At 43.5% G+C, this 26458-nt stretch overlaps 1 protein-coding gene across 7 annotated transcripts in view; it reads left to right on the top strand.

The window, feature by feature from the left end:
* LOC121573988 (protein Aster-B) overlaps positions 1 to 17130 on the top strand; it is a 95443-nt gene extending 78313 nt beyond the window's left edge. For 3 of the 7 annotated variants that reach the window (XM_041886426.2, XM_041886428.2, XM_041886433.2), the window contains 15 exons: positions 99 to 194; positions 3480 to 3560; positions 4086 to 4201; positions 4325 to 4484; positions 4729 to 4918; positions 5123 to 5269; positions 5641 to 5765; positions 7724 to 7866; positions 8302 to 8405; positions 8972 to 9181; positions 9587 to 9680; positions 10633 to 10644; positions 10943 to 11050; positions 11602 to 11722; positions 12074 to 17130. In XM_041886426.2, the coding sequence (XP_041742360.1) occupies positions 99 to 194; positions 3480 to 3560; positions 4086 to 4201; positions 4325 to 4484; positions 4729 to 4918; positions 5123 to 5269; positions 5641 to 5765; positions 7724 to 7866; positions 8302 to 8405; positions 8972 to 9181; positions 9587 to 9680; positions 10633 to 10644; positions 10943 to 11050; positions 11602 to 11722; positions 12074 to 12163 (1797 nt within the window). In that variant the 3' untranslated portion in view covers positions 12164 to 17130. The remainder of the gene's footprint in view (positions 1 to 98; positions 195 to 3479; positions 3561 to 4085; positions 4202 to 4324; positions 4485 to 4728; positions 4919 to 5122; positions 5270 to 5640; positions 5766 to 7723; positions 7867 to 8301; positions 8406 to 8971; positions 9182 to 9586; positions 9681 to 10632; positions 10645 to 10942; positions 11051 to 11601; positions 11723 to 12073) is intronic. The other 4 variants (XM_041886432.2, XM_041886427.2, XM_041886431.2 and 1 more) reach the window with 4 other exon arrangements.
* The last annotated feature ends 9328 nt before the right edge of the window (positions 17131 to 26458 follow it).

Raw genomic sequence — 26458 nt, 5'->3', positions numbered from 1 at the left:
ATAAGTGTTGTTGAGGACCCCTTTCTGTTATCTTCCCAATAACAGACTGTAGCTGAACCTGTTATCTGTAGTTTTACATCGATTCTCTCTCTCTCTAGCTGACAGTGCGGCTAAAGGATATCTGCAGCATGACCAAGGAGAAGACGGCCCGCCTCATTCCCAACGCTATCCAGCTGTGCACTGACAATGACAAGGTCAGCACTGGACACACACACACACACACATGCATGTACATACAGTGCCTTCAGAAAGTATACACACCCCTTGACTTTTTCCACATTTTGTTATGTTACAGCCTGAATTTAAAATTGATTACATTTAGATTTGTTTCTCACTGGCCTATACACAATACCCCATAATGTAAAAGTGGAATTATGTTTTTTATTTTATTTGTACAAAATAATAAAAAATAAAAAATGGAAATGTCTTGAGTCAATAAGTATTCAACCCCTTTGTTATGGCAAGCCTAAATAAGTTCAGGAGTAAAGATTTTCTTAACAAGTCACATAATAATTTGCATGGCCTCACTCTGTGTACAATAATGATTTTTAAAAGTTTTTTACATGATTTTTGAATGACTACCTCATCTCTCTACCACACACATACAATTATCTGTAAGGTCCCTCAGTCGAACAGTGAATTTCAAACACAGATTCAACCACAAAGACCATGGAGGTTTTCCAATGCCTTGCAAAGAAGGGCACCTATTGGTAGATCGGTAAAATAACATAAAACAGACATTGAATATTATAGCATGGTGAAGTTATTAATTATACTTTGGATGGTGTATCAATACACCCAGTCACTGCAAAGATCCAGGCGTCCTTCCTAACTCAGTTGCCAGAGAAGAAGGAAACCACTCAGGGATTTTACCATGAGGCCAATGGTGACTTGAAAAAATTTACAGAGTTTAATGGCTGTGATAGGAGAAAACTGAGGATGGATCAACAACAGTGTAGTTACTCCACAATATTAACCTAATTGACAGAGTGAAAATAAAAAATATTCCAAAACTTCCTGTTTGCAACAAGGCACTAAAGTAATACTGCAGAAAATGTAGCAAAGCAATTAACTTTTTGTCCTGAATACAAAGTGTTATGTTTGGGGCAAATCCAAGACAACACATTACTGAGTACCACTCTCCATATTTTCAAGCATAGTGGTGGCTGCATCATGTTGTGGGTATGCTTGTAATCGTTAATGACTGGGGAGTCTTTCAGGATAAAAAGTAAACAGAATGGAGCTAAGCTCAGACAAAATCCTAGAGGAAAACCTGGTTCTGTTTGCTTTCCACCAGACACTGGGAGATTAATTCACCTTTCAGCAGGACAAAACATAAAACACAAGTCCAAATCTACACTGGAGTTGCTTACCAAGACAGTGAATGTTCCTGAGTGGCCGAGTTACAGTTTTGACTTAAATCTACTTGAGAATCTATGGCAAGACCTGAAAAGAGTCTAGCAGTGATCAACAGCCATTTGACAGAGGTTGAAGAATATTGAAAAGAATAATGGACAAATGTTGCACAATTCAGGTGTGGAAACCTCTTAGAGACGTACCCAGAAAGACTCACAGCTGTAATCGCTGCCAAAGGTGCTTCTACAAAGTATTGACTCAGGGGTGTGAATACTTATGTAAATGAGATATTTCTGTATGTTTCCACCTTGTCATTATGGGGTATTGTGTGTAGATGGGTGACAAAACAACAACAATTTAATCCATGTTGAATTCAGGCTGTAACGGAACACAATGTGGAATAAGTCAAGGGTTATGAATACTGTCTAAAGGCACTGCATACACAGGCACATATACAGTGGGGAGAACAAGTATTTGATACACTGCCGATTTTGCAGGTTTTCCTACTTACAAAGCATGTAGAGATCTGTAATTTTTATCATAGGTACACTTCAACTGTGATAGACGGAATCTAAAACAAAAATCCAGAAAATCACATTGTATGATTTTTAAGTAATTCATTTGCATTTTATTGCATGACATAAGTATTTGATACATCAGAAAAGCAGAACTTAATATTTGGTACAGAAACCTTTGTTTGCAATTACAGAGATCATACGTTTCCTGTAGGTCTTGACCAGGTTTGCACACACTGCAGCAGGGATTTTGGCCTACTCCTCCATACAGACCTTCTCCAGATCCTTCAGGTTTCGGGGCTGTCGCTGGGCAATACGGACTTTCAGCTCCCTCCAAAGATTTTCTATTGGGTTCAGGTCTGGACTGTGCTAGGCCACTCCAGGACCATGAGATGCTTCTTACGGAGCCACTCCTTAGTTGCCCTGGCTGTGTGTTTCGGGTCGTTGTCATGCTGGAAGACCCAGCCACGACCCATCTTCAATGCTCTTACTGAGGGAAGGAGGTTGTTGGCCAAGATCTCGCGATACATGGCCCCATCCATCCTCCCTGCTATACGGTGCAGTCGTCCTGTCCCCTTTGCAGAAAAGCATCCCCAAGGAATGATGTTTCCACCTCCATGCTTCACTGTTGGGATGGTGTTCTTGGGGTTGTACTCATCCTTCTTCTTCCTCCAAACACGGCGAGTGGAGTTTAGACCAAAAAGCTCAATTTTTGTCTCATCAGACCACATGACCTTCTCCCATTCCTCATCTGGATCATCCAGATGGTCATTGGCAAACTTCAGACGGGCCTGGACATGCGCTGGCTTGAGCAGGGGGACCTTGCGTGCGCTGCAGGATTTTAATCCATGACGGCGTAGTGTGTTACTAATGGTTTTCTTTGAGACTGTGGTCCCAACTCTCTTCCGTTCATTGACCAGGTCCTGCCGTGTAGTTCTGGGTTGATCCCTCACCTTCCTCATGATCATTGATGCCCCACGAGGTGAGATCCTGCATGGAGCCCCAGACCGAGGGTGATTGACCGTCATCTTGAACTTCTTCCATTTTCTAATAATTGCGCCAACAGTTGTTGCCTTCTCACCAAGCTGCTTGCCTATTGTCCTGTAGCCCATCCCAGCCTTGTGCAGGTCTACAATTTTATCCCTGATGTCCTTACACAGCTCTCTGGTCTTGGCCATTGTGGAGAGGTTGGAGTCTGTTTGATTGAGTGTGTGGACAGGTGTCTTTTATACAGGTAACGAGTTCAAACAGGTGCAGTTAATACAGGTAATGAGTGGAGAACAGGAGGGCTTCTTAAAGAAAAACTAACAGGTCTGTGAGAGACGAAATTCTTACTGGTTGGTAGGTGATCAAATACTTATGTCATGCAATAAAATGCAAATGAATTACTTAAAAATCATACAATGTGATGTTCTGGATTTTTGTTTTAGATTCCGTCTCTCACAGTTGAAGTGTACCTATGATAAATATTACAGACCTCTACATGCTTTGTAAGTAGGAAAACCTGCAAAATCGGCAGTGTATCAAATACTTGTTCTCCCCACTCTACACATGGCTTTTCTATCAGGTTGGTGATGTCATATCCTTTATTTTTCTTGCTTCCCACAGCACTTTTTCACCTCGTTCGGAGCGAGGGACCGGACATACATGATGATGTTCAGACTATGGCAGAATGCTCTGCTAGAAAAGGTAAGACTGTTATATTTATGATAGTTCACTTTTAATTAAACTAAAAGACTGTGGAGTGTATTGTTGCCAATTTAGTCAAAACCCCTTCTCTTATCCCTCCTTCTTCTCTCTCTTTCCTCCCTCCATCTCTCTATCTCCTCTTTTCTGTCTCTCTCTGTCGCTCACACTTTCTCTCTCTCTCTCTCTCTCTCTCTCTCTCTCTCTCTCTCTCTCTCTCTCTCTCTCTCTCTCTCTCTCTCTCTCTCTCTCTCTCTCTCTCTCTCTCTCTCTCTCTCTCTCTCTCTCTCTCTCTCTCTCTCTGTCTCTCTGTCTCTCTCTCTCTCTCTCTCTCTCTCTCTCTCTCTCTCTCTCTCTCTCTCTCTCTCTCTCTCTCTCTCTCTCTCTCTCTCTCTCTCTCTCTCTCTCTCTCTATCTATCTATCTATCTATCTATCTATCTATCTATCTATCTATCTATCTATCTATCTATCTATCTATCTATCTATCTATCTATCTATCTATCTATCTATCTATCTATCTATCTCAGCCCCTGTGTCCCAAAGAGTTGTGGCACTTTGTCCATCAGTGTTATGGCAACGAGCTGGGTCTGACCAGTGACGACGAGGACTACGTCCCGCCGGACGATGACTTCAATACCATGGGGTGAGTTTTGACCGCATATACACATACACACCTCCCCCCCATCACCATGCATCGTAAAGCGCTGGCGCCGTTCCCCGAGCTGATAACCTTGACCTACAGCTGTTGCGCGTCCCCGTGGTGTAGGTACTGCGAGGAGCTGCCCGTGGAGGAGAATGACGCCAATGACGCCACCAACCTCGCCAAAATGCCTGACGCCAAGGGCGACACCAGCCCCCTGTTGTCCCACAGAGCCTTCCCCAACAACGCCCTACCCTGTCCAAGCACCATCCAATCACTCCTCCCTGTGAGTACCACTGGATATTACACCAAATCTTGCTTTGTATCACCTACAGACAAAATGTCATTGAGTGTTCTGGAGTCAGTGGCTTAGTCCGCTAGACCACCCCAGGCCACAGTAGCGGCATTTCAACCAAAGATAAATATTATACCTGGCTGAGCTTGCGCTTACAGTTTCATAAGTATGTACTGTAGGTAGTCGGTCTAGAGTTTCACTTGACCCTTTACTCATGACCCCTCCTCCTCTATAGTTTGACTTGGCTGCCGTGGACGAGTTCCCCCTGTGTCTAACCGATGGCGAACTCCTGACCCTCCAGTTGCCGGGGTTGGACAACCGGAGCAGTGGTCACAGCAGTCCCGCCCCCTCGCCCTCGCTGGACTTCAACGACAACGAGGACCTTCCTACTGAGCTCAGCGACTCCTCCGAGACGCACGACGAAGGTTTGGGTCTCTTACACAATCGCACACCCACTCATGCACGCACGCACACACACACATTCACTATTTCACTCACACACACTGTCACTGTTAATGTATAACACACACACCCGTTTCATCCTTTCACACACACACACACACACACACACACTTACTCTCCTTCCTCTTCCTCTGTATGTGTGTTTGTGTGTGTGTGTGTGTGTGCAGCAGGGGAGGTGCAGGCCTTCCATGAGGACCTGAATGGGAAGCAGTACATCAACGAGGTGTACGAGTTCAGCGTTGACAAGATGTATGACATCCTCTTCACCGAGTCCACCTTCATGAGGGACTTCCTGGAGCAGAGACGCTTTTCAGGTGACACCACAGTACCCAGACCAGTTTTAGAGTCAGATTAAATGGACAGGTGGGGACCTGATCCTAGATCGGTACTCCTACTCTGAGACGCTTTGTGAATACCGTCCCTGTTCAGATACTGTAGAAAGGTATCTTTCTTTCTCTCTTTCTCTCTTTCTTTCTTATTTTTATCCTTCCTTCCTTTACTGATCTGACATGGCTGGATTGGTGAAAGCGATAGGGTGGAAACCTCGCATTCACTTATCCAATAATGCACAGATCAGTAATGGAAGGAAGGCAGGAAGGATGCATTTTGAAAGAATTTAACAAAACCTCAGTGTGTGTCAGACTAAATGTTAAAGAAGTAAGGGCTGATCTTTCTGTTTGTCTAGACATTGTCTATCACCCCTGGAAGAAAGAGAAAGAGGAGACGGGCAACCAGACCAGAGAGATCATGTACACCATCTCCCTCACCAACCCCCTGGCCCCCAAGACAGCCACCGTTACTGAGACGCAGGTGAGTAGAGCCCCCCAGTGGCACTGCATGTCATAGCAGTTTTAAATGTTGTACATAGTTTGTTTTCATGTTTTGTTTGCACTTGACATACCGTAACTACAGTCACTGTAATGTCGCTGTTAAATGCAAACACAATGGTAACTCTTTTTTTAAAATCACCTGTGTGTAATGCATTATGAATGCTATTATGGTTATGTACTTTATGTATTTACAGTCGTGGTCAAAAGTTTTGGTCTCCACAAACTTTGCTGCCTCAGTGTTGATGATGGCAATTTGCATATACTCCAGAATGTCATGAAGAGTGATCAGATGAATTGCAATTAATTTCAAAGTCCCTCTTTGCCATGAAAATGAACTTAATACCCAAAAAACATTTCCACTGCATTTCAGCCCTGCCACAAAGGACCAGCTGCCATCATGTCAGTGATTGTCTCGTTAACACAGGTGAGAGTGTTGACGAGGACAAGGCTGGAGATCACTCTGTCATGCTGATTGAGTCAGAATAACAGACTGGAAGCTTTAAAAGGAGAGTGGTGCTTGAAATCATTGTTCTTCCTCTGTCAACCATGGTTACCTGCAAGGAAACACGTGCCGTCATCATTGCTTTGCACAAAAAGGGCTTCATAGTTAAGGATATTGCTGCTAGTAAGATTGCACCTAAATCAACCATTTATCGGATCATCAAGAACTTCAAGGAGAGAGGTTCAATTGTTGTGAAGAAGGCGTCAGGGCGCCCAAGAAAGTCCAGCAAGCGCCAGGACCGTCTCCTAATGTTGATTCAGCTGCAGGATTGGGGCACCACCAGTGCAGAGCTTGCTCAGGAATGGCAGCAGGCAGGTGTGAGTGCATCTGCACGCACAGTGAGGTGAAGACTTTTGGGGGATGGCCTGGTGTCAAGAAGGGCAGCGAGGAAGCCACTTCTCTCCAGGAAAAACATCAGGGACAGACTGTTATTCTGCAAAAGGTACAGGGATTGGACTGCTGAGGACTGGGGTAGTCATTTTCTCTGATGAATCCCCTTTCCGATTGTTTGGGCCATCCGGAAAACATCTTGTCCGGAGAAGACAAGGTGAGCGATCCAATCATTCCTGTGTCATGCCAACAGTAAAGCATCCTGAGACCATTCATGTGTGGGGTTGCTTCTCAGCCAAGGGAGTGGGCTCACTCACAATGTTGCCTAAGAACACAGCCATGAATAAAGAATGGTACCAACACATCCTCCGAGAGCAACTTCTCCCAACCATCCAAGAACAGTTTGGTGCCTTTTCCAGCATGATGGAGAACCTTGCCATAAGGCAAAAGTGATAACTAAGTGGCTCTGGGAACAAAATATCGACATTTTGGGTCCATGGCCAGGAAACTCCCCAGACCTTAATCCCATTGAGAACTTGTGGTCGATCCTCAAGAGGCGGGTGGACAAACAAAAACCCACAACTTCTGACAAACTCCAAGCATTGATTATGCAAGAATGGGCTGCCATCAGTCAGGATGTGGCCCAGAAGTAAATTGAAAGCATGCCAGGGCGGATTGCAGAGGTCTTGAAAAAGAAGGGTCAACACTGCAAATATTGACTCTTTGCATAAACTGAATGTCATTGTCAATGAAAGCCTTGGACACTTATGGAATACTTGTAATTATACTTCAGTGTACCATAGTAACTACTGACATAAAGATCTAAGAACACTGAAGCAGCAAACTTTGTGGAGACCAATACTTGTGTCATTCTCAAAACCTTTGACATAGGCAGCATTAGGGAGCCATGGGTTGTTATGAATGCTTATAGCAAGTCTTATTATGCATTATGGGTTTATCACTTATAGAAGGCACTAAAACGTTTAGAAAAAGCACCACATAAATTTTTAGATTACAAATAGCTGAAAGTCATTTGCAGCCATCCAATAGCCAGAATAGGCCTTTTTTGTCTGTTAACACAACTGTGTCAAATTTGTGTGGTCTAGACGCTGTACAAGGCCAGCCAGGAAAGCGAGTGCTACATCATAGATGCCGAGGTGATAGCACACGACGTCCCCTACCATGACTACTTCTACACCCTGAACCGCTATGTGCTCACCAGGGTGGCCAAGAATAAGTGTCGGCTCAGGTGAGATAGATATCCTGTTTTCCGTCTATACTTCCTGTGAGTGGAGATGGGTTGCCTCTGTCGCCTAGCTGTTCAAATTCCAACCAGGCACACTAGCAAAACATTTCGCAACGGAAGACAATAAAGGGTGTTCTGATTGGACACGTTTAGTTAGTACCTCCACATTTCACTCTGTTTAAAAACGTTTTCTCGCTACTGAACACAATCTTGATAATGCAGTACTTGACTCCTTGGGTGAAATGTATTCTACCCTTTAGGAAAATAAGTTACATTTAAGGTTGACGCATACAGTGGGCCAAGGAGGTGTAATGGGAGTTTATTTATGTGTGTCAAATCAAATCAAATTAAATGTACGTGCCTCTGTGTGTGTGCATATGCATGTGCCTGTGTGTCTATGTGTGTTGGTGTGTATGTGCATGTGTTTGTGACCTGCAGGGTATCCACAGAGCTGCGCTACAGGAAACAGCCGTGGGGGCTGGTCAAGGGCTTCATCGAGAGGAACTTCTGGAGCGGCCTGGACGAGTACTTCAGACACTTAGGTCAGTTGTATCTAGAATATGACTACAACTCCTAATGGTACAGTATGTAGCCTGGGAGTATTCTTGGAGCCTATATTTGTTAGCCTGATCCACCATCCTTCCCTTTGTGCTCCTGTTTAGTTTCACTTCACTTCATCAAGATCTGTGAAGCGAAACAGAATGTAAGCTCAAGAGATCAGGATGGTTGTACGAGGCTAAGGATTGGTATCTCTGAATTAGTCACTCACTTGAGAAACTGGAATAAGTACTGTTTAGATACTGCTTCTCCAAGATAAATTATTGAAGTAAATATTTATTTAACTCAAAGAATGTGAGCACTGCTTAAGCCTACTGCTTTAACCTCTAGCTTGCATGCCAGTCTGTTTCATCTTAAGCTAACCCTTTAATAGTTGCCTTGCCTAACAACCCAAGGCAACAACTCACAACAAATGAGGTGTATATAGCAGAAACATACTGGCATCCTGGCTATTAAATCTCTGCATGATTTAGGTAGTGCCCTATGTAGGGATAGGGTGCCATTTGAGACACAGCCACTGTGTAATACAGCTTCCTTTAACTCTTTCCAGAGCTGGAGCTGAGTAAGGTGGAGGTGGTCCTGGCCGAGCCCCACAGACAGTCCCCCAAGGCCAGGTCTCTACGGGCAGGGGCATTGAGGCGACGGAAACGGCCCCTGGTCCACCTGCGGCCCCCACACATGGACGAAGCCCTCAGCCCCGTCACCACGCCCGAGGACGAGGAGGAGGTCACCCACCACCACCGCAACAAACACGTGGCAGGTCAGAGGGGCACAGGGAGACTGACTGACCGTTGATGGCTGTGTTTGACTCAGAGTATGATGTACATTTTAGGACACCCTCAAGCCTTAAGCCGCTGGGATCAATTGCCAATATGGTTTCAATCAGACCTGGGTTCAAATAGTATTCAAATTCTTTAGCTGCTTTTGATTGAGTTTTCCTGGCTCAATGGAACAACTATCAGAAAAATTCCCAGAATGTTTGTGTAACACGGTGCTGTAGCTTTTCCTAGTGATAGTTCATCACACAAACCTGTACCGCGGTACAGGGTTCTAAAAAACAAACGTTTTATTACCTGCAACTGTAATGTTTGATTAGGACAGGAATAGAATATTAGGTAATGGATGGCTTTTTTGTATTGATCCAAAATGGCCGCCTATCTTCCAGCAGGTTCCACTCAGACCAGATACATCCCGGACAATGTCCCAGGGGGGCTAGCGCTCTACAGTGTCTCCAAGCTACTCCTCATCATCAGCTTTGTGTGAGTGTCATTCCACCGCCACCCTGGGGGCTGTCACCACTGCTGGTTGTTTAAAATTCTCATTCACCATGCTGTTACTGGGAGGTGAATCCATATAAATATATTACTAGAACGGACAAAGCCCCTAAGGTGGCCGTTCTAGTCATTTTAATTCTATGGGTGGAGAAGTCTGACTCTCACCCTCATATAGATCCATTGAAGTAGCCATAGATATCTCTGGTCTCTACATGTTTTGTGTGTCATTTATGTGTCAAAGTTGCCTGTTGTGACTCATTTGATTAAATCTGGCCACTTCAACACATCTTGTTCCTTGTGTACCAATACACTTGGAAAGTGGAGTATGCCAAAAAAGTAAACATTACTGGAGACACCTTGCAGTTTTGAAGACATCGTCGCATTTGCTTGCAAAGAGTGGTGTGGTTGCCTATTAACTGTAACTGCTTCTAAACTCTTTTGCTAGCTACCATAACACTGTTTGAAAAAACCTGTCTCCAAAACTGACTGAGGTGTCTCCAGTTTGAAAATTGTAACATTGTGAACATTGTTTCCACTTTCTATGCGTATTCAAACCAACCATTCATTGATAATCTGATATATTTTTCATTTTCCCCTCTCCTACTACTCTAAAGTAGAATGTATGAGTAGGGTTGCAAAATTCCGTGAGCTTTCAATAAATTCCCTGGTTTTCCAGAAATCCTGGTTGGAAAATTCCGGGTTTCCTGCTTATTCCCTCCTGATTCCCGGGAATCCTCCAACCGGGAATTTGGGAAAACCAGGGAATTATTTGAATGTTCCCGGAATTTTGCAACCCTATGTATGAGAGGGGACATATAAAACACTGTCTTCTTTCTCTCTTGTCTGGTGGTGTGTGTAATTGTCCTCTCTCTCTCTCTCTCTCTCTCTCTCTCTCTCTCTCTCTCTTTCTTTCCCTGTCTCCATTCATGCATTCTAGGATCTGTATAAGGTATTCAACTTTTTTTCATAACACCACATTGATTTTGATGATTAGATTTGTGTTTGATGGACTTGGTTCACCTCATACATACACTGGACTAGATTATTAACCTCCTTCCTTTGCAGTAGTTGTAGGCATTCAAATTCCAGAGGAATCCTGCTATCTCTAGTCTAACATAGACTTATGTCAGTAGTCTTACGCAGTTTCTGTCTCTGTTCTCTCTCTCTCTCTCTCTCTCTCTCTCTCTCTCTCTCTCTCTCTCTCTCTCTCTCTCTCTCTCTCTCTCTCTCTCTCTCTCTCTCTCTAGCCTAGTATTGCTGGTGTTTCTGAACATGATACTGTTTTATAAGCTGTGGATGCTGGAGTACACCACACAGAGCCTGACCTCGTGGCATGGCCTACGACAACAAGAAAGGTACTTCACACAAATACAATACAACCCAATTCAATACCAGCATTGTGGAATTACTTTGGAATTGTAAGGTAGTCAATTGTAGTATAGAAGGGTTCTTAATTTGTCACTCCACAATTTACAGCAATTGACAAGACATATTGCAGATTCAAAACAACATTGCGGACCACTCTGAGTGTGTTTTTAGACACTATAAATAACCATAGACAGTCATAATACATATTATAAACTGGGTAGTTTGGGTGCTGATTGGCTGAAACAGCATTCCAGCCGTGTGTATATCATACAAAATACAGTACCACGGGTATGACTACTACTTGTTTACAGTTATATTTATGTTGGTAACTTATAATAGCAATAATGCACTTCAGCGTTTTGTGGTATATGGCCAATGTACCACTACTATGGGCTGTATCCAGGCACTCCGCTTTGCCCCTCGGACCTTATTGCTTACATATCATACAGATCAGCCATAATACATTACATCCTCTAGATGGCGATATTTGACTGTGTGTGTGTATGTGTGTGTTTGTGTTTCTTTCTTTCTCTCACAGTAAACTTCCACAGACGCAGCTGGAGTGGGCCCAGCTTCTGGAGTCGCAGCAGCGGTACCATGACGACGAGCTGCAGAAGTGGAAGGAGATCATCAAGTCATCGGTGATGTTGCTGGACGAGGTGAGACAGCCAATCAGAACTTAGAATACTGATTCATAACTGACTAATTTGGTCAGAGAAAGAATGTTCATTCACAAACTTTAAAGAACATTCAAGAATGTGTGTGTGTCATAGATGGTTGTTCAAACACACATGCAGTACTGTATTTAATGTGCTCCATCAATATTTGATTTGACCCTGACGTGAATTTAGGACTGAATCAACTTGTTCCGCATGCTAAAAAACTTTTAACAAATTGCACTTCCTATTGACTTCAATGCATGATCTGCAAAAAGTGTGTCAAGTCGAGCTTGAGAAATGGACGTTTCCTTTGTTTCCTTTTCCTTTTCCTTGAAATGTTTCCTTTCCTAGATGAAGGACTCATTACTAAACCTGCAGAAGGGCATGGGCTTAAGGGAATATAACTCTGAATCGGAGGAGAAGAGAAGTCGATATCACTGACAATCAGACAATCCTTAGCCACCAGCCAGGACATTATGTGCAATATCTAACGAACCATTCATGGGAAAAGTCTTGGGAAAAGTCTTAGGAAAACAAGATAAATATGTTCACTTGCAAGGCGGCACGGAGGGACGACGACAGGTCTCCCAGTCCGACTGACTGCACTCCCACCGCCCAACGTCTGGCAGAAAGTGACCTCATCACCACCTCGTTCTCTGAGAAAGTTGTACTGTAAAGTGTTTTGTTTTGTTAGTTTTAATTTTTTCGTACGGACAAAGCAAAGATAGAAGGGATGGATCGGGGGAAGCATGCATTTTTTGTTTCCGTCTGAAAAAAATAAGACGTTTTCGGTGGAGATGTGTATGGAAACCTCGGCATACTTTGTCTCAGAAGAGCAAAAAAAAATACTGGATCAGGGGTTCCTTGTGTTCCTCCGTAGCCTTTTTAGGAACTCTTGGACAAAGTTTTGGAGCTGCAGTATCCCTTTTTTTACAGACCTTTGGACTCTGGGACCAGGTTACGATCATAACGGAACCACAATCAACGTGCAGTGTTTCAACACAACCCATCATTTCTAGGATAGAACTACCAGGAATCAAAGTATATTATAAATATATATATATATATATATATATATATATATATATATATATATGAATATATTATAATGACGTATGTATTTTTTTGTAGAAGTTAGTTGCAGTCAGGGCAAATTTTTACCAGGCTTCCATGGTGTATCAGGGCAGGTTTCCCTGAAAGCTTGTGCCATGGCGTTGTGTTTCTATGTTTGTGTTTGTGTGTTCATGTTTTCTAAGGCATGTTCTCTACTGCGTGTAGAGTAGCCCTACCCCTTTGATTTTTATCTGTGGACAGGGGAGCTAGCTATAGCTTTTAGCGGCAGTGAGAATGTAATGGATAACTGGTTACTTTGCTAGCTTGTTAGCATATACGGATGAGAAAGCAGTCAGCTTTTGCAGAGGTACACAATAGGTTTTTCTCAATATGCATACTACCGTGCTCCACACTGTCATGCTCCGAGTGCATTCTCTGTAGACGTTCTCTTGAGTACGTTCTTGTGAGGACGAGAGTGTGGAGAACGCATAAAACATCACATTTGAGAAGCACTCCCCCTACTGTCTTACCTCATGCTGCACTTCCCTATTCACTGAACCTACTTCCTGCCAGGACAATGGCAATAGAGACTAAACAAGATATACACAAAGCAAACGTTTTACTTCATAACTATCAGCTAGCTATATGTGAATCGTAATAATCTAGCTCACCAGATAGTTTAACAGGCAAAAATGACCTAAAACTAATGTTATGCAAAGTTGATGTCAATTCTTCATGGGTAGCTAGCTAACAATTTTCCGTGGATATCTGGCTAGCTAACAGTAGTAGCTAGCCAGTTAGCCCTATTGACTTACTATGGGCTTGCGATCTACACATACTACAGTGGGTTTTGTAGGCAGGTAAACACTCCAAAATGAGCATAGCATGTATTTATTAACGTATCAAGATAAAATATTGTAGTCAGGCAACATATGAGATGTCAGAGTTTATTTTCTCTCGCTTCAGCTCAAATAATGTCCGCCATTGCTTTCAAGAAATTGTACGTAATTTTTTACATGGTTGCGTCATATTTCTGTGCATACTTTCCGTTGAAACTTGCATCTATTCATGCTTCAAAATATGTACAAACAGAGTACGCATTCGAGAAGTGCCCTCCGTGCTCTGTTTCGCATACTTTGATTTGGACTCATACTCCGACCTTCCTGTGCTCCAATTTGCGTGCTCGGAGCATGATAGTATGCATTTTGAGAAACACCCAGCATTTTCCAATGATGCAACGCTCTTCCAGGAACAGGGCATTCTTGGCCCTAGCCAACCCCAAATGTTATATCAACGTTGTGTTTAGGTTTTATCCATACACGTCTTCAACCTTGTCCTTCAGGAAGATTTGTTTTAGGTTATGGATACATCTATTAAGTGTTGCCAAGATTTACGTGTCAACTTTTATGCTAACGTATCATTTTTCATTTTGGGCAGTATTGTTGTCATCTTTTATTTGGCCGCTTTGTGTTGTATCAATTCATTTGTGACTGTCCTGTATTGGCTAGAATATAATGTACTTGGGAGTGTACTTTACACATGCAATGGAGCTTGAATGTGTCCCTACCTGCTCTTCAAAAATCATTTAGGTTTATTCACCCAGTTTTCAGCCCAAATACTGTGAAAACATAATGATCAGTGTTATGATAATGTGGATGTTATACTATGTCACTCTATGAAACTTCTTCACAGGGCACCTGGTTGTTCAGCTTTTTAACCACAGAGGGAGTGGACAGTATTTTAGGGAGGGTATTTCTTCGGAGAGGGACGTGATTTTACGAAGGGATACTGCAGCTGAACCGAAAAACATTGATTACTCTGAAATATTTGATGATTAAAACTGTGAACTTCCTCATTGAAAAATATGCTTGAAGCTGGAAAAAAACAAGAATAACGTAAATTGTACAGTATTCAGAGGCAGATATTTTGGGATTTATTTATGTACAGTGTATACGAAAAATTTAAAAGAAACGTTTGGGGAAACGTTCACCCACCACAGAACTGGATTCAAATACAGTATAATTTGAAATAATTTCTAATATTTTGACTGCGCTTGATTGAGCTTTCCTGGCTTTTATGGACCAATAGAAAAGTCCTAAAACTGCAGACCCCGCCCATTTGGCACTCTAGGCAGGCTAAAACAAACTCAAAGTATTTGAAAGATTTCAAATAGTATTTGAACTCGGGTCTGACCTACTGAACTCCTCTGTCTTCCTAAAGATGTCTGTCGTGGGCTATGTCCTGGCATATTGGATGTGTCAAGTTGACACCGTCAACCATTCCCACTTCGTTTGTGTTTGTTGATTTAAATATTTAAAATGCCCAAGAATGGTATCTACTGTGGCCAAAACTACAATTTTAGTATCTCCCCATCTGTCTATGAAAGCATATAGCTATCAAAATACATTTTCATTTCAAATTGAATTTCGACAGCTAAACACTTCCATATTTGCCTGCCCCCCATGTATTTTTAATTGGCAGGACTCTCAAGGATTCTTGTGATGACTTTGGAAACAAACAAAGCCTGCAACCTTTGATTCAGCCACTAACTGGTATGTTTGAGGGATTGGGATGAAGGCATATACAGTGCACGGTGTGCAGAAATAACATTTAGGCCAAAATAATTATGTCTGAGTTTAACAACGTTACGCATTGGGATACAATGCTTTAGACATGGGTCATAATCACTAGGAAGCAAACGGGCCAAAACAGTTAGGGACGTACCTGAATTTCTCCAATAATGAATACGACCTAATGCGCTAATGAATACGACCCTGGACTCATTAGCCTTGCACAGACAGTGGATCGTACATTCCAAAAAGAGGAGGGTTTCATCTGAAAGAAAAAACAACAATATATGCAATGGATTGACACAGTGGGTAGCACTTCATACATTATGAATGTCAGTCATTTACATTATTGCTCAATTATTTTCCCACTCCCTTGCGCTATGACATGGTCAATGTTGCTGAAATGGCCATTTGACCTAGTTCAGGTCAAGTTGTTAAGCCTAATTTTAAGAATGATAATTGAGCTGAGAACTATTCAAGGCGGATTAAATTGTATTCTTGAGAGAAAGGGATCATGATGAGATTACAATGATTTGTACTGTACCTTACATTTTTCACCTGTCGACATGACAATCATTTCTGTTTACTTGGTGAGAGGAGTTGAAAGCGGTCAACCAACGTGAGACGATGTGCAACCAAAAGGTGACCCTTAAAGATGGAATCCACATCAGGAGGAAAAAGAACCACTGGCCGCCCCATCACTCGTTATTGATTTTGTTGCAGAGGAGCGTCGCGCAGTATGGTAAAGAAAAATGTGCAGTACTTAATGTGCTCTTCTATCACGTGTGCAATGCTGTTGAGGGGGAAAAACAGTGTTCGTTGTTTGCAGTAACTTTGTTGTTATGATATCACAAATGGATGTGGCTGTTTCACCATTAAGGATTCAAAGAAAACGCTCTATTAATCCGATGCAATAAATATATTTAATGAATTATCTAAAATGTCGATAGTAAGCTGCCTTCGTTAGGCCCTTGATGACCCTTCTATAGAGAATGCGTGCTAGATTCCTGTCTCATTTGATATGCATAGGTGCTTTATATTGCAGGAATGCCTCAAATGGCCACTGAAAATGAAATGGTTAAATTATGTTTTTTTAATAGAATGGTCAGTAAGCATGTTTGAGTGTCTGAGAAAACAGACAAAATATGTTGCACCCAAAAAGTAGTGTTCTTAAAAACCTGAAACTGAAAGAGCTTTCTTTGTTAATTTGAATGACCTGTTCATGTTTGCCAAATGATAGTAAATTCTAAGGAATTTATGAACAATATGCACAATATAGGTAGAGAATAGTGTCTTATATTGAGCATGAGACATAAATAGCCAATTTAAAGGATGTATTTTAGAGCTTGTGTTTGTGGTTAAGTTTCCATGGCAATCTCAAGAAGCCTGACCTCCAATGCTTTCAAACCCTTCACTTCAGTACACACACACACACACATGCACACACACACATGTTCGCTCACACAAGTGCGCACACACCTCAGACAGGTGCAAGTTCTCCATCTCAGAAACACTTGTTGTGGCATTGTATATCCTCTGTGTGTGCATACAATACCTCATGTTTTTTTAAGTGTTTTGATCTCCTATATATGACTGAAATATTTATACAGATAATACTGTATGTATATGTTGTGTATAGCTCCAGTGTACACAGACTAGAGAAACCCATCCGCGCTGGGCGTGGTCTTGGGGGGGAAAACTTTGAAAGAAAAAAAACATTTGAAAGGCTTTATTGGTTTGTGGAGGAGTAGAGATGGAGGGAATGAAATAAAATATTGGAAAGTATGTGTTTTGTTGCTGACTCATGTCTGTCTGACTCACCCCTGCAGCTGTTAGTTTGTGATATTATTTCAATATGGGTCAGGTATTTTTCTGTACCCCCTTGAGCAATTTTCACATGGCTTCCATTTGTGTCAGTGCTACATTTGGTCATTCATTCATTCGTTCATTCATTTAAAGTCAATATTTTCATTCATGTCTTTAAACTGATAGTAATGCTGCCATGTTACCAGGATATTTGTAAATAAGACATGCATTTTATAGCCTTATTGAAAGGATATAATAAGGGAGTGAATGCATTTAGAATGTCACCTGTTCATCATTGTTCATTCATGTCCTTGCCCATGACTTCCGATGTTATCTGAGGTTGTGTTGAAAATGGCACTCTATTCCCTATATAGTACACTACTTTTGTCCAGAGCCCTACATAGATATACACTCAGAGACATACACTGAGTGTACAAAACATTACGAACACCTGCTCTTTCCATGACATAGACTGACCAGGTGGATCCAGGTGAAAGATATGATCCCTAATTGATGTCACTTGTTAAATTGAGAAAATAGAGACTTGGATTGTGTATGTGTGCCATTCAGAGGGTGAATGGGCAAGACAGAAGATGTAAGTGCTTTTGAACGGGGCATGGTAGTAGGTGCCAGGCACACTGGTTTGAGTGTGTCAAGAACTGCAACATTGCAGGGTTTTTAACGCTCAACAGTTTCCCGTGTGTATCAAGAATGGTCCACCACCCAAAGGACATCCAGTCAACTTGACACAACTGTGGGAAGCTTTGGAGTCAACATGGGCCAGCATCCTTGTGGAACATTTTCGACAACTTGTAGAGTCCATGCCCTGACGAATTGAGGCTGTTCAGAGGGCAAAAGGGGTGCAACTCAATATTAGGAAGATGTTCCTAATGTTTTGTAAACTCAGTGTGCATTCCCTACATAGGAAATAGGGTGCCATTTGGGACGCAATTAGCTGGGTCGTTCCACGAAATGTGTCTCTTTTGCGTCCTTTTGATATTTTAAGCAGAAATTGTACACCAACATTGAATTTTAAAAGCCTGTTATAGTAAATGAAGTGCTCTTTAATATAGACGACATGAAAAATTATATAAATCTGAAGAAAAAAAAGTTGTCCCTATGTGCACTCTGTGACTTCTAGGAAGATTTTAACCCGTGTCACATTCGCTCATAGACGGGTCAGACCAAGGCGCAGCGTGATATGCATACATGTTTATTTACCGAATAAACACACGACAAAACAATACATCAACAACACGTGAAGTCCTAAGGTAAGGCACAACAAACCTTATACGGAACAAGATCCCACAACCCACTAGTGCCAATAGGCTGCCTAAGTATGGTCCCCAATCAGAGACAACAAGCGACAGCTGCCTCTGATTGGGAACCACACCGGCCAACATAGATCTAGACATACTAGATAGAAAACATAGAACTACACAACATAGAATATACACACCCTGACTCAACATATATGAGTCCCTTGAGTCAGGGCGTGACTGTACCCCCCCCCCAAAAGGTGAGGACTCCGACAGCGCCACATAAACATAACAGGGTAGGGGCCGGGTGGGCATTCCGCCTCGGAGGCGGATCCGGCTCCGGGCGTGACCACCACCTATTCTCCGCCTCCCTGTTGCGCCCCTGGTCAGGTCTGGACCTCGGCGCGCTGCTTCCCCTCTCCTTCCTCCCACGACGTACCAAGCCCTGTCTGGACCCTGGTGTGGGAGACCCCGAACCTGGAGAGGGGCTGACGTCTGGGTCTGGACTGGAACCGCTGACTGGAGCTGGACCCGACGACGGTGGAGCGAACTGCTCTGGCTCCGGAGTGGAGCCGCTGACCGGAGCTGGACTGGACCCCGGTGGAGTGGACTGCTCTGGCTCCGGTGTGGAGCAGCTGACCGGAGCTGGATCAGGCACCGGTGGAGCAGACTGCTCTGGCTCCGGACTGGAGTTGCTAACTGGTGCCGGACCAGGCACCGGTGGAACGGGCACGGGCCATGCCGGACTGGACACACTCACCACTGGTCTGGTGCGAGGAGCAGGCACGGGCCGAACCGGAATAGGAACATGCACCACTGGCTTGGTGCGAGGAGCAGGAACAGGCCGGGCCGGACTGGCGACCCGCACCACTGGCTTGGTGTGAGGAGCGGGAACAGGCCGGGCCGGACTGGCGACGCGCACCGCTGGCTTGGTGCGAGGAGCAGGAACAGGCCGGGCCGGGCTGGCGACGCGCACCACTGGCTTGGTGCGAGGTGCAGGAACAGGCCGGGCCGGGCTGGGAACACACACCACTGGTTTGGTGCGATGAGCAGGAACAGGCCGGGCCGGGCTGGCGACGCGCACCACCGGCTTGGTGCGAGGAGCAGGAACAGGCCGGGCCGGGCTGGGAACACGCACCACTGGTTTGGTGCGAGGAGCAGGAACAGGCCGGGCTGGCGACGCGCACCACTGGCTTGGTGCGAGGAGCAGGAACAGGCCGGGCTGGCGACGCGTTCCACTGGTTTGGTGCGAGGAGCAGGAACAAGCCGGACCGGGCTGGCGACGCGCACAACTGGCTTGGTGCGAGGAGCAGGAACGGGCCGTACCGGACTGTGGAGGCAGACTGGAGGTCTGAAGCGAAGAGCTGGCACAACCCGTCCTGGCTGGATGCCTACTTCCGCACAGTATGTGTGAGGCATTAGCACAGGACGCACAGGGCTGTGCACGCGCACTGGCGATACAGTACGTAGAACCGCGCAGGATATGCGGGACCGAGGAGGCGTACTGGAGACCAGGAGCGTTGAGCCGGCACACCCCGTCCTGGCTGGATGCCCATCTTCGCACGGCACGTGCGTGGTGCTAGCACAGGACGTACAGGACTGTGCCGGCACACTGGCGACACAGTACGTAGCTCCGCATAACACGAGCCTGCCCAGTCACACGCTTCCTTGCGTGAGTACGGGGAATTGGCTCTGCTCTAACACTAGGCTCCGCCAACCACCCTTTTAGCCCCCCCCAATGCACCGTGCGTCGCCAGAAGGCCAACGCTGACCGCCACCGCAGTGAGGCCCCGGTCTTTGTACCGGGTGATCGGGTCTGGGCCTCGACCCGGAATCTGCCCCTCCGCCTGCCCTGCCGGAAGCTGAGCCCGCGGTTTGTGGGGCCGTTCAAAGTCCTGAGGAGAATGAACGAGGTTACTTATAGGTTACTACTCCCTACAGATTACCGCATTAACCCCTCGTTCCATGTGTCTCTCCTCAGGCAGGTGGTGGTTGGTCCGCTCCAGGAGTCTCTGCCCCCTTTGGACATCGAGGGGGCCCCGGCGTACTCCGTCTGTTCCATCCTGGATTCGAGGCAACGGGTGGGGGGACTTCAGTACCTCGTGGAGTGGGAGGGGTACAGTCCGGAGAGCGGTGCTGGGTCCCGGTGAGGGATATCCTCGATCCCTTCCTGTTGCGGGATTTCCACCGTCGCCATCCGGCTCGCCCTGCTCCGTGTCCTCCTGGCCGTCCCCGAGGCCGGTATCGGCGCGCTGCTGGAGCTGCGCGTCAAGGGTGGGGTACTGTCACGACCTCAAAACTCCACACAGATGTCACTGACTAGTTGGATATCCATTTCACACTGAGCAAACAATTTATGTACGTACAGCATGCTTATAAATGCATTTTTTATCAGGTTTTTGCTTGGCGGGGCATATTTTATTGACATTTGTCAATAAAAAAAATGAAACTCATGAAATTGTTTTGTGTTCTACTTGTAGCCCTGGTTGTCCTGAAAAAGAAAATAGAAAATCACTTAAATGTGAGGCTAAATATGAGGGCAGAGCAAGCAGATGAATGAAAATAGTGCATTTCAGCTTTTCACTGGGAGATTTAATGGGACTGACCATGACTGACACCAAACTAGAGTTGTCTTGGGGGTTGTTTTAAAATGGGTGTCTCTTTTGTGTGTTCGCATGTTCGCGTTTGATTTGGGAGTCTGTGTGTTCACAGGTGAGAAGAGTTAGCCAAATGATTTAGCCAATTAGCTTCAGCAGGCTGGTGTGCAACCATGGCAAAGTTGGCTTGACTTTGGATAGCCTATCTGTGGGGCTAGTTAGGGACCGTCAATAAATTACACAATGTAAATAAGACAATATTTTCATGTTATACACCTTTTGGTTTTCTTATTAAATGCTTTCAATTTGTATATGAATTTCTACAATTTATAGTTGGTTTGAGGTTTTTAAGTCATAAAAATGTGGAGCTATTGGAATTTTAACATATTGTCCCATGTACATTGTGTAATTTACCAATGGTCCCTAACTAGCCCCATAACGATATCCAAAGTGAACCCAAATTTACCATGGCATTATGATCTGGTTGTGTGCAGCTGCACTCCGAATTGATGATTACTAGTGTGCTGCCAGCTGTGGGCAGGATTGAAACAAACCCAACTTTCAAACCCAATTTACATTGTGATGCAGTCACGACCACAAGTCTCACAAAACTCAGTTTTGGACGAGGCTGACGTTATTTTGACAGTAGAATAAATGTTTCTGACTCATATCGATGAGTCTAGGCTGTTTTCGATGGTCAAAGTTTTTTATGGGTAGTTGAACTTTAATGACCAAGCCAAAAAAATTGGCCAAGTTAGGAAGTTCAGCCCCCCTTTAAGTTTTCATGTACTGAATAAAAAACATGAGTTTAATGTATTCCCATTGCATTTTCCACTCTACCAATAGTTTTGTCACACAAACTGTTGCAATAAATGGCAAACTTGCCCAATCTGGTTTTCGTGCATGCTCTCTAGACAATAGTTCACTAATAAAGTGGACACTGGACAGGTTATGTAATATGATGAGATGGATAAGAGCAAGATCATTTGTATTTGTTAATTGGCAGCTAATCACCGATTACCATGTCACTAGCATACAAATGAGGATTAAGATTTTATTGTAATGTAGCATCAAGCTCATCACTGTGCACATTCGGCAACCTGTAGCCTAAACTGTGCATACTTTTTCAAAATCGCAGTGGGAGGACCACACAACATAGCATCACGTGACTGCAAATTTAACTCAACATGATGGTTATTCCAAAGACAGTATGGTTATTATATCATCAATATGCAGATTTCCATTGACCCAGGTTTATTCGACAAAAGCAATGTTGCAAAAAATCATAATTGCAACGTGTAATGGAAACGGCAGATATAGGAGACATTTTCTAAACATCGACAACATTTTTATCCGTTCGACGGATGGATTTTTCTTTTGTCTAACTTTCTTAATTGCGACAAATTATGATGGAAACTGTTTTTTAAATAAATGATGATTGACAAATCATTCTGAAGGTACACGGGGCACGTTATGTCATCATTTAACTATAAAACTCCACTCCACATTTCATTCTAAATGCGTCCTGCTTGCAAAATTACTTTTTTCAACTGTAAAAATAAGTTTTTTTGCAGGATAAGGATGGTCCTGACTTTGAAGAATGCCTGAATTGCTTCGCTTGCTTTTCTGGTTGGCTGGCAAGTTTCACCATCCAATTATTTCAGATCTACAGGAGTGCAAGTTTCACCATGGTGATACGTTGGCACAAGAGAATAATTAGAATATGGCAAATATTGGCCTCCCGAGTGGCGCAGCGAACTAAGGCACTGCGTCGCAGTGCTAGAGGTGTCACTACAGACCCGGGTTCGATCCCATAGGGCAGTGTGCAATTGGCCCAGCGTGGGGAGGGTTTAGTTGGGGGGGCTTTACTTGGCTCATCGTGCTCTAGCAACTCCTTGTGGCAGGCCAGGTGCCTACAGGCTGACCTCGGTCGTCAGGTGAACAGTGTTTCCTCCGACACATTGGTGCTTCCGGGTTAAGCGGGTAGGTGTTAAGAAGCACGGTTTGGCTAGTCATGTTTCGGAGGATGCATGACTCGACCTTTGGCTGTTGGGGAGTTGCAGCAATGAGACAAGATTGAAAAAGGGGGTAAAAAAAAAAAGAATATGGCTAATATTTGTCACTTATTGCATTCTATCCATGCTGGCTTTCGTGGGCCTGAGACATGAAACAGTCTCATCAATTTATTAATGCGCAATTTGCCTATATGGTTAATGGAAGCACTTCAACCACAAAATTATTATTCAACAATATAGGTTTTTTCAAAAAAGTTTTTTTCATTTTTTGGGTTGTGACGTCATTACGTCCTGCTGCGACACAAGACATTTTCTATGCAAACTTTCTAAAATGTCGACAAAAAATCACTGGACAAGTTAATGGAAACATAGCTAATAACCACCCACTGAGCACAAACTGGTTTCATCAATGTTGTTTCAAAGTAATTTGTCAACGTATTGTTACGTGGAATCTGTGGAAAATACCCAGGATTTGCAAAAAGTCATCAACTGTTGTTTTGAGGGTGAAATTTCAACCACAGAATTATGCCATCATGGTAACCAATTTTCAACATAGACGAACCTTGTATAAATTATGTTGCATTTGTACCTTTAATACAATGTCAGATCTTCAACGGTATATCCACTATCAGAAAAAAAACTACTACTCCTATTGGAGAGCTGATCTATCTATTTGGTCTCCCATCCAGGGTTTTAACCAAGCCCTACTTAGCTTTGATATTTGTCACTGACTACTACCAATGTGCTATCGTGAGAATAATTTTTGAGAGATCTCTTAATAACTAAATAGATTCACTGTTGCTATCGAAGTCATTCCAAAGCAAAGGTTTAACAGAGCAAATGAAATGTAAACATACTCTATAAGTCATATATCATCAATGATACTATTTAGGGATTTTTGGCATTTGCGAAGTCGTCAACAGCTATTGTTTCAGTTCAATCCAGGGTTAAACAAAACATAGATAGTACATATAGGCCTAGGGTTTCAAGCTTTGGTTGATGTCAAATTTTATCTTCAAGTTAACCTAAAATAAAAGTTAAAGAATAGTACTAAATCAAACCAAACTTTATTTAAAGTGCATTTAAAGTTTGATTTGATTTAGTCCTATTCTTTAAATTTTGATTTTTGGTTGAGATGGAGATGTGAATCCAACATATCAATTATTAATTTGTAGACAAACTGGAATTAAATTCAGACTAAGTCAGTGGCCAAACACAATGTTGCTATTTGGGAAAACAAATATACTTGCTAGTTAACCATCTGATTGATAAAGTTGATATGAATACCATTCACTAGCTGTCAACATTATTGCGTTTGGTGATCATCCTCCAAATTTGGCCATTGAAAAGCCTTCATACTGTAGTTGCAGTTCCTCAGGGAACTGTCTGCTGATAGCTGATAACAGGGTGGCAGGGTTTTTTGATGTGCAGCTATAGAGTTCCATGGCCCAACAGACTCAACTGGGGATAGGGGGATGGGCACATGTTAGTTTGTCTGGGAGACCTGTCTGGAGGATATAGCATGAGTTGGAGTGAGTACAGTAAATCCAATCCAACCAGTGGCCCTGGATAATATGCTATATGTCATCACACAGACAGACAGCCATAGTGATGGAGGTTTGTGTAACAGTGTTGCTTCCGTACCTCTCTTCACCCCAACCTGGGCTTGAACCAGGGACCTTCTGAACACGTCGACAACTGCCTCCCATAAAGCATCGTTACCTATCGCTCCACAAAAGCCACAGCCCTTGCAGAGCAAGGGAAACAACTACTTCAAGGTCTCAGAGCGAGTGACGTCACTGATTGAAACACTAACTAGCTAGGCATTTCACACTGGTTACATTTACATAGTGCATAAAGTATATTCAGTATATTACCACCAGCAGAGCTTACTTCTCTGTGCTCTGGTAGTTGGTCTGAAGGCTCTGGAGGTCCTTAAATTCTCTATGTAGCACCTGTAGAGAGATGGATACAGGTACTGAATGCAATTGAAAGAGAGGGCAAGAGTGTTAACATTTACATTGTTGATTATTGAAGACTATAAGGGTGCCTTCCAACTAGACAAATGGATGCGAAAAAATTTAGTACCTCAATGGCTTTCAAAGGGAGGAAATCTTGGGGGAGAGGCTTGAGTTGTGCTGTCCATCAGAAAAGTTGCAAAGACTATCCTTCAACCAATTAAAAACATAGAACAGTGTATTTCCCGACCAAACAGCTATGTTGGACATGCGTTTCATGCATTTTGGTTTGAGAACAGCTGTCACGATCGTCGATAGAAGTGGACCAATGCGCAGCGTGATAAGTGAACATACTTCTTTTATTAGAGTCACCACACGAACAAAACAACAAATGATACGAAACGTGAAGTCCTACGGTTACACAAACCAAACGGAACAAGATCCCACCACACACTGTGGAAAACAGGCTGCCTAAGTATGGTCCCCAATCAGAGACAACAATCTACAGCTGATACACGTAGCCTCTGATTGAGAACCACACCGGCCAACATAGAAACAAATGAACTAGAAAATCACCCTAGCACACAAAACACATAGAAACAACACACCCTGGCTCAACATAACAGAGTCCCAGAGCCAGGGCATGACAACAGCCTTACTCTGTGGTTCAAGTTGTATCGTCCCATTGGCCCAGGGCATCATGACAAACCCTCTAATGAGTCTCTTTGACAGGGAGTTACTACAGGAGTAGACAGACTTCTCCACATATGAGTGGAGTATTATATATATATTTAAAAAATATGCATGACTTACTGACACTGACATTGAGTGCTCCATGTTCCTGCTGGTAGCAGGCCTCAACCTTGATGCAGGGAAATGTCTTGCAGGACTCCTGCCTTGGAGGACGGTTGTATCTATCTCCACCAGGCTCCTGGAAATCAGCTAACAAACCTGCATAGATTAACAAAATAAAATGGTAACTGTATTTAGTCAATTGAAGTCATGACAGCCATAGGTGTTTTACACAGGAGTGTACAGGTTTTTGTTCCAGCACTTCACTAACACCTCATTCAACTAACTGTGGTCTAAATTGAACAATCCCTTGCACACAGTTCAGTCCACTGGAACAGAAAACAACCACGTCGTTATTATTGAATGAGCTTCCCAAGTTACAAGCTTACAATTCTGCATGATAGAGAATAACGTGTGGATCTATTTCTACCTAACCTTGTGAATAAACTCTAAGAACAAGTTTCAATTTAGCTAGCTAGCCAGCTTGCTAATGGTATTTATATCAACTCTATCAATCAGATGGTTAACTAGGAAATATAATATTAGTTTTACCCTCGCATCTAAAGCTGCCTGATGAAGCTAGCCAGTTGATAGTAAAGCTAGGATGAATGTTGGAAGCCAGCCAGCTAGCTAGCTAGCTAACATTAGCTGCTGTAAATTTTGTCTGAAATGTACCATTATATTTC

This window comes from Coregonus clupeaformis, chromosome 9 (assembly GCF_020615455.1).
Source record: "Coregonus clupeaformis isolate EN_2021a chromosome 9, ASM2061545v1, whole genome shotgun sequence".
NCBI lineage: Eukaryota > Metazoa > Chordata > Actinopteri > Salmoniformes > Salmonidae > Coregonus > Coregonus clupeaformis.
The sequence above is the reverse complement of the archived record's forward strand: the minus strand, read 5'-3'. Positions and strand labels throughout refer to the sequence as shown.